At 59.3% G+C, this 8,428-nt stretch overlaps 1 protein-coding gene across 3 annotated transcripts; it reads right to left on the reverse strand.

Moving 5' to 3' along the window:
* Window positions 1-250: 250 nt before the first annotated feature.
* MYADM (myeloid associated differentiation marker) lies at window positions 251-7,675 on the reverse strand. 3 transcript variants are annotated; one of them, XM_077915909.1, is made up of 3 exons: window positions 7,453-7,675; window positions 4,207-4,280; window positions 251-2,574 (listed from the first exon to the last, which is right to left on the reverse strand). In XM_077915909.1, exon 3 carries the CDS (start codon window positions 2,570-2,572, stop codon window positions 1,604-1,606), a length of 969 nt encoding a protein of 322 aa, XP_077772035.1. In that variant the 5' UTR covers window positions 2,573-2,574; window positions 4,207-4,280; window positions 7,453-7,675; the 3' UTR covers window positions 251-1,603. The 3 variants fall into 3 exon arrangements, with proteins under 3 accessions (XP_077772035.1, XP_077772025.1, XP_077772045.1); XM_077915899.1 differs by lacking the exon at window positions 7,453-7,675 and adding an exon at window positions 6,152-6,237; XM_077915919.1 differs by lacking the exon at window positions 7,453-7,675 and adding an exon at window positions 5,134-5,158.
* Window positions 7,676-8,428: the final 753 nt, after the last annotated feature.

Raw genomic sequence — 8,428 nt, forward strand, 5'->3', positions numbered from 1 at the left:
ACTCAAGTGTAGAGTATTTCTATAGAAACACTGTACAGTATTCACTGTATTTCTGAAGTGCTCTTGGGACTCCAGGGAGGGATAAATCTTATTCATTTTAATCCTAACTCTGTTCTCCTGGTGTGAGAGTAAATTGGGAGATCCAAAGGCCAAACTGGTCTTGGCCCCAGGCCCCCTCTCCCACCAGACCCAAGAATCCAGATCTTGCCCCCTCTCCTGGAGCCCTCCCCAGCAATAAAGCAAACACAGCTTTTCTTTCATCTTTATATTGATGTAAAAAAAAAAATTATGGATGTGGGAGTGAGGGAATGGACAAGTCCCAGCAGGGATTGATGGGAACCAAAAGCTCCAGGGAATTTAAAAAAAAATAAAATATATATTTATACATTTATATATATGATGTTATGCATGTGAGTCCCGAGAAGCAGGAAGCAGCTACAGGAAGCAACTAGCATGCAGAAACACACGTGTGTGTGTGTGTATGTGTGTGTGTGTGTGTACCACACTCGAGCAATGCAGTTCGAGCAATGCAGTTCGTTCCTCTGACTATGGCAACAGCAATCCCCACCCACCCACCCCCAAGAAAAAGACATTGAGAAAGAAACTTCTCCTTTTAGATAAGGGCCACCCAGTAAGTTTTGCCCTCATGACGGAAAAGGAAAAGATAAACAAACCCAGGCTGACGTTGCCTTTAAGGCCGGCAGTGGCCATCCTCTTCTCCCAGCAAAGGCAGTATATGCTGTTTTTAACACTGAGGCAGAAGAGCCACATCCCTGCCCCCCATAAATACTTCAGACAGTTGTCCTTAAGCCCATACAGTTCTTTGCCAGCCACTTTTTCAATAACCCAGAGAGCAGCTGGGATGGAAAGCATCCACCCTTTTCTTCCTTTATGATGGTCTCTGGGCAATGGATTTTTAGTAAGCTTAGCCAAAATCCTGGAGCCAGTCTCTGGCGAGGCTGGGTGCCAAGATAGGGCCCAGGGCCCCAGGGTCTGTGCTTTAAGCCTCATGCCCACTGGAAATCATTGGCCTCCAGATTTTTTTTTTTTTTTTTAATCTTAAGGGGACATGTAATGTACACCCCCCTCCACCAGGAGAAATGGAGCCCATCCCTAGCTATCCATCCCCTCCCCCCAACACACACGTACACACCAGCTAAGGCACAAGCAGGGCGGGCTTGCATGCTTTGGCAATGAGACCCCTCGGGAGGCCCAGGGTATGAACAGCTGCAGAAAGGGGTGTGGGATGTGGAGCTCAGCACCTTCGGAGGCAGGGGGTGTGGGTAGGCAGTGGAGTAGGGGCAGAGAAGAAAGAAGTCTCAGAGCTCCCAAGGAAATCATAAAAGAGAAATTGGGACAGAGGTGGCCAGGAGACAGGCAGGTGAGAAAACAAACGAGGACCAGAAAAAGAAGCAAGGAACAGAAATAGGTAAAGACGGAGCAAGAGGAAACAGGAGAGTGGAGTAAAGAAACAGAAGGCGTCAAGACGAATCAGGAAGGAAATGAGAGAGGTAGGAGAGAGGTAGCCAGGAAGAAGAAATAAGAACTCAGGAAAGAAACCTCTGCCAACAAAAGGGAATCGAGAGCCTCCTTTGTGGGAGCCTCAAACCCTAACAAAAACCAGGCGGGCCGAGTACACCAGGTCAGCCACGTAAGCCAGCAGGTTGATGGCTGTCAGGATGGCCACAGCCAGGCGGCGGTCCCAGGTACACACGTAGTAGGTGTGCCTGTCGGCGCAGCTAACATCCCTCGACCGACGGGGCTGGCCACCATACTTCTCGTTGAACTGGTAGAGCGGCCAGAGAACCAGAGCCGTGGCATACAGCAGGACGGAGAGCAGGGCCAGGCCCGACAGGAAACTGGGGAAGGAGATGGGCAGCATGTTGGTGCAGTCCCCCAGGTTCAGTAGGATGGCCACAGCCGCCAGGATGAAACAGATGGAGTAGACGGCCACACACCACTCCAGGGCCGGCTGGTGCTGGTACAGGGAGGGGTTGCTGATGAAGGCGAAGATGATGCAGGCCACAAAGGTCTCCAGCACCTTGAGCAGGCCCGGCACGGTGGCCATGTAGCCGGTGATCTCTCCGGGACGGGCCCGGGTCCAGGCCACTTCGGTGGCATAAGCCACACAAGCGATGCAGGAGAAGGCAGTGGCGGCGATGGCATGGTCCCGGGAGCGGCCATGAGACAGGAACTGAACGTAGGTGGTGGGGTAGATGATGGAGGCCGACAGGCAGAAGAGGGCAGCGTAGCAGGCGTAGGTGATGGGGAAGTTTCTCCAGGACAGGGGGAAGCGGGACTGGAGGCCACCTAACTCGACTATTAGGATGATGAGGGTCACAGCGAAGCAGAAGCACCATGTGAACATGGACCAGTTGCCCATGGCCCCGGTCCAAGCACCCACACTGGCCACCAGGGAGAAGGCCACACAGGTGGACAGCAGCTGCAGCAGACGGAGGAGGCCCAGGGGCTGGGTCAGCGCCCGAGGGGACCCCACGATGGTTGGGGAGCCCAGGCCTGAGGATGACGACGTGGTGGTTGTGATGGTCGTGCGGGTCACCGTCACAGGCATGGCTGGGAAGAAGGGAAAGGAAGTGTCCTTAGAGGGCTCCGTATGTGGGAATCCAGGCTCTCCGCCCTTCCTGCCTCCTGGACAAAGTAACCCAGACTCTAGCTGGGAGGTACCCAGGGGGCCAACTTTTCAGTCTTCAAAGTGGGACAGTTGTGGGCCTATGGGGATGAGGTGGTCACCCAGGTCCCAGCCCCCTCCTTCCTCTGGACTCAGGTTTTCCACCTCCCATGTCAGAACCCCAGAGTCTAGGCTGCTTCTCTCCTTTCCTCTCTCTGCAACCCAGTGACTATAAAACCATCTATCTTTCTTCCCCGCCAGACACTCAAAGCTGCCCTCCCTCCCCCACGGACTCAGCCACCCAGCAAATCAAGACTCCCCTCTAAAACCTCCCCAACCCTGCTGCATCAGAATAAGAGCTCTGCTTCAGAGGGCTCCACCTCCTCCCTTTGGACACCCAGGCCTCTGCACCGATCTTCCTTCTTTCACAGGCATTTCCAATCTCCAGACATTCAAGAGTCCAACCTCCACATGTGAACATTCTCAGGGACCCACATGTAATCAGAGCTTCCAACCTCCCAGCCTGGGTCTGAGGAACTGGGTCTGAGGTCTCAGGAGCCCATCTTCTCACGCCCACCCCCAACCTCAGAGATCAAGAGCCCACGCCCTCAAATCTGAATCCCACTTGGGATTTGGGGCTGGTGCACTTCACCCAGGGACACTGAACTTCCACCTGCCTGTGCCCCCCCACCATGGAGTCCAATCTCCAAATTCCCTGACTTTCAAGAAACTCAGCGCTCCAGATTCTTAACTGTCCAGTGCCCCAGTCCCTTCCACTGAAATCTCCACGCCTCTCACGTCCAGTTTTTTAATATAAATTTTTTTTAAAATTTTTATTTATTTATGATAGTCACAGAGAGAGAGAGAGGCAGAGACACAGGCAGAGGGAGAAGCAGGCTCCATGCACCGGGAGCCCGACGTGGGATTCGATCCCGGGTCTCCAGGATCGCGCCCCGGGCCAAAGGCAGGCGCCAAACCGCTGCGCCACCCAGGGATCCCTCACGTCCAGTTAACATAGCTTCAGACCTCAGGACTCTGGGCCCTCAGCCTTGGGCACACCAGACACCTGTAGTCTGGGAAATCAGCTTCTTTCTTCTGTATCCTCTAGAACCTACACCTTCTGCCTCCTTGTCCTAAAGACCCTTAGGGATAGAGGGCCCAGCCTCTTCCGGACCAGGTGTCCAGATCCTCCCTAGGACATCTAATCTCAGCTGCCACTCCTAAAAAGCTCATAAGACCTGTTAGCCACAGGGGGGAAAAAAACTTCCTCCTTCCAGGGTCAGACACACAGGAGGGCAGTAAAAGAGGCTCTAACCTTGCCCCGCTGTCCCTGCAGAGACCCTGAGGACACAGGAGCCCAGTTCCTGGACACACTTCTTTCTCAGGTACAAAGGTGTCTGGGTCTCTTTCCTTGGAAACCAAACTCCCAGGTCCTTCTCTCAGGATCTAGGAGTCCAGGCCCCCAGGTGCTCCACCCAGACCCAAAAGTCTAGGTGGGAAGCTCCCTCCTCCCTCAGACCCAGGAGTCCCGACGCCAGCCTCTCCTCCCTCAGGCACGGGAGTCCAGGCTCACTCACCAGCGGTCTCTGCGGAGAACCCCGACGGAGAAAGATCTGGCTCCGGAGGTGGTGCAAGGCTGACCGGGAAAAGGCTAGTCGGAACACAGGAGGGCGGGAGAGAGTCAGCGCCGGGTCCAAGCCCGGCCCCGCCCCCCGGGACCCAGGCGACCAACCGCCCGCCGCGGGGGCTCGCCCAGGACGCTCGGCCTGGCCCTGCAGCCCCGGGCGCCGGGCCAGCCAGGGCGGGGACTTGGCGGCGCGTCGAGAGGGGTCCGGGAGGTGACCTCAGGGAAGCCCCGCCCCTTCTTCCTCCCCAGTCCCCAAGCTGCGGGGGCGGGAACGGAGGGCAGCTGGTGAAAGTGCACGCCCTGCGCGCAGGCCGGCGTGGGTGTGGGTGATCTTAACCCTGCCCCGGCCCGAGAAAGCCGCGGGCGGGAGGGCCCTGGGCGGTGGCTGCGGAGGCCGGCGGCCAGGCCCGGCGCGGCGTCTCCGTGCCTTATAAGGCTTCGAGTCGGCCCAGCCATCTGGAATGTGGTCCGGAAGGCGGTGCTGGGACCTCCGGGATGGCCCGCCCCCCTCGTGGATTTAGGAGACGGGGGGGGGGGGGGGCAACCTAGGAGGACCTGAATTTCTAGGTCCTTCAAAAATGTGGCTTCTGGGTCCCTAGAGCGGGGCCTGGGAGCCTGTACCCCAAGAGGGTCTCTGAGAGCGAGCGGCTCCCGCGGTTTGCCTAGAGGAACACCCCCACCCCCACCCCAAGCCGGAAACTGCGGTGTCGGAATCCAGTGCAAAGGCTAGTAGCCACACCTCCCACCACCCCTCGGAAGTCAGGTGTCTCGGCGGCGGCTGGCCACCTGGGAGGGGGAGGCGGGAGTCGGCCGCCTCCCGCCCCCACCCCCCAACGCCCTTCGAAAACCCGTTAGGAGGAAGTCAGGACCAGCCTACACTCGCACACTGTAGAAAGCGGGTACTGCCGGTCCCGAGCACGGAAGGGGTAAGAACGCGAGTCACAATTCCAGAAGTGCCCCAAGGAAGGAGGTGGGCTGCGCTGCGCCCGCCCGGAGGGGAGAGGCCCGGCTCCACCCGCCCGGCTTCCAGCCGCCGCCTGAGGTCAGAACTCAGGAATGCACCGCCGAAGACTGCCAAGGAGAGGAAACACCCCTTCGGCTTCCCTGCGCAGCTAAGGGCTCCCCCCCGGCCACGCCCCATCGTCTCTCGCCACCTCCAGGCCGAACACCACACCCCATCACTCAGACTGAGAATCGCGTCCCTAAACCCCAACCTCCGCTACCGGCAACCCTAGGACGCTGGCCTCAGCCTTGGCTTCTCTCGGCCTTAGGATATCAGCTTCCCTGAGCCGTCCTCGCTTTAGGGAACACGATGCTGGGTCTCAGCCAGGCCCAGAGTTCGAATTTTGTCCCCAGAATGGAGGGGTGGGGACCGGGGAAGGGTACTCTCTTTCCCAAACCCAAACTCCTCCCCTCCTGGATACCTTGTCATACTGGGTATCAGCCCCCTTCAACCAGGGCACATAGGAGTCCCCATCCCTCTTGGCTCTCAGATCTAGGAGCCCAGGCCGCAGCCCCTCTTCCCTGAGACTTGGGAGTCCAGACCCCAGCCCCTCCTCCGTCGGACCCAGGAGTCAGGGCCCCCAGCCCCTCCTCCCTCAGACCCAGGAGTCCAGGCCCCCAGCCTCATCCCTCAGACCCAGGAGTCCAGCACCCCCCCCCGTCCCGCCTCCTCCCTCAGACCCAGGAGTCTGGGCCCCCGTTCCTTTCTCTTTCAGATGGATGACCTGTATGAGTGCACGTCTCAAGCACTCTCCTCTCCAGAACCCGAGTCCTGATCCATGCCCAGTCTTTCTAGAGATTCAGACATTCGGGACCCCACCCCTCTCCTCCCCCTGCGCCCAGGAATCCTGACTGCAGCTTCCGCGCCGGGGGGTCCCCGCAGGCAGCCTCACCTCTTCGGCTGTGGCGGCTGCTGCAGAGCAGAGGCGGCAGCTGCAGACTGGGTTTGCTTACTGGGTGGGGTTGGCGGGCTGGGGTGGGGGCGGGGGCGGGGGCGGGGCCGGGGACCCGGCCGGAGCGCGGGGTTTCGGGCTGAGACTCCCTGGACCAGGGGTATCCCAGCCCCACCCCCGAGGCGGGGCCGATGAATGACCACGCCCCTCCCGGGGAGAAACGGACCTAGGCTCTTCTGCCCAGCCGGCGGTGGGGGTGGAAGGCTGAGGTCACTGTTGCCGTGGTGACAAAACAGGAAGACACAACAGCTGGCGGTGTGGGGGCTCCTGGGGGCTGCCCTCCCCGACTCGGCCCCAGCGCAGTCTCCAGGCGAGGCCCAGGAAGGCCGTTGCCACGGCAACCCGTCTGTTTAGCATCTGTTTAGGACAGAGCCCCCAGCCCAGGTCTCCACCCCAGTCTCACCTCACTCAATTCTTCCTCTCCCTTCCGGCCCCCTCCCCTCCCCGTCCGCTCCAGCCCCACTCTTCCAGGATGGATGCAAGCTTGGACCTCTGGGTGGCAGCAGGGTGGGAGACCAGGCCTCTCAGTTTAATGGGGTCTGTGGGCTAAGGTCTCTCTGTCTCTTGGGTCTCGGAAAGGGGTAATAGTTGAGGCTGCCGATCCCTAGGCTCTAAGAGGTTTGTGGGCTGAGGTCCCGGACTCTTGGGTCCCCAAATCCTCATTTACACTGGGATTTGCGGTGTTAGGGATCGGTGGGCGGGACTCCCAGGTCCCAGATGTCACCGTCGGTGGGGCCAGGGGCAGGGGCAGGGCTGTCGTTAGACGCCTGGATCTAGGGCAGTGGGAGTCGGAGGCACGGACTCCCAAGTTCCAAATAACGCCTAGGCTGCGGGCCCAGGCTCTTGGCGCAACGAGCGATCAAAGCGCAGACTCCTGGGTTTTCATCCGCTCAGATGTGATTGCAAGCCGAGCCGCCTCGGTCTGGAACGGAGAGATATTTTTGGCCTGCATTCCTGGCTCCCGGATAGAGGGAGGGGCTCAGAAGCTCCTGAGGACAGGGCTGGGGGGCAGGGGGGCGTCAGATTCCAGGTTTCTGCAAGAAGAGAGGGGCCCAAGGAGCGGGTCTGCCCGAGGCCCAGAACAGGGAGGGGCTGCGGGGTCCCTTCTCAGGGCCGCTCTGGAGCCCTAAACTGATCGACGGCGTCAAGAAGCAAGCAGAAGTGAAGGTCGGGAAGCCTGCCCGGGGTAGGGGCGGGGACCGGGACGCCTGGGTCCCTCCCTGCCTGCCGTGCTCACTCACCGCGCTCTGCAGTCGTTCCTGGCGAGGCCTTGCTCTCGGCTGCCTCTGGGCGGGGCCTGGTGGCGGCTGCGGATGCTCCGCGACGCTGAGCTAACCGGGCGCTGCTGCCGCTGGGTGCCTCCCAGGAAGACAACTAAGGAGGCTTTGAGCCTCAGCCCTACGGTGGAAGACGCGCGCGTCGCGACGGAGTAGGGTGGTCTGATGGGGTCCGTGAGCCGGGTCTACCAGGCTGCGTGCCCTACGGAGGTGGGAGGGGCTGGGGGGCCTGGAAGCCGGGAGCTAGGCAGTATGGGGGGGTGGAGGAGGGATGAGGAGCGTGCATGCCCACTTTTGTGCCCTTGCAAAAGGGATAGGCACAGACCCTCTCAGCCACTCTGTGCTCTGCTTAGGGGAAGGGGTCTCCATGAGCCTGGCATCCCACCCTGCCTGCTGAGTCAGGACATGGAGCCAGTTGGAGGTTCTCCAGCGCGGTCCCCAGGTTCTATTCACACACTTCCTTGGCCCCCCAGTGCAGAGGCTTGTCTCTCCTGCTTCCTACCATAGTCATCAAAGAGGCGACTACCCTCTCTGCCTGACCGCATCGTGGCACTCCTGAGATACCCCAAATAGTCCAGGGGTGGCCTTCACTCACACAATTTGCTCTCTGAGGGAAGTGTTTTCCTTGAGGCGCCAAAATCCCCAAACAGCAGAGTTCAGGGTAACAAAAAGGGGAAACAAATGTAAGGAATGAGTCATCGGGTGTGATCTTGAGAAGTGATACCTTGGGGTTCCTGGGTCTGTGTGATCTGGCACCTAGCATGTGAACCCGGTTCAGTGTTTACCCTACGCAGCACCCAAAACCAAGGATGTTGTCTTCAACCTGGCACCATAATGCAATCTCAAACAGGCTGTACCTCTGTTCTGTGAAGCTCGCTGCTTTGGGCTAATGGAGTTCGTGGGCCTGCCCACCGACTTCCTAATAAACGGAGTTTCTTGA

Source organism: Canis aureus, chromosome 1 (genome assembly GCF_053574225.1).
Source record: "Canis aureus isolate CA01 chromosome 1, VMU_Caureus_v.1.0, whole genome shotgun sequence".
In the NCBI taxonomy this organism is placed as follows: Eukaryota; Metazoa; Chordata; class Mammalia; order Carnivora; family Canidae; genus Canis; species Canis aureus.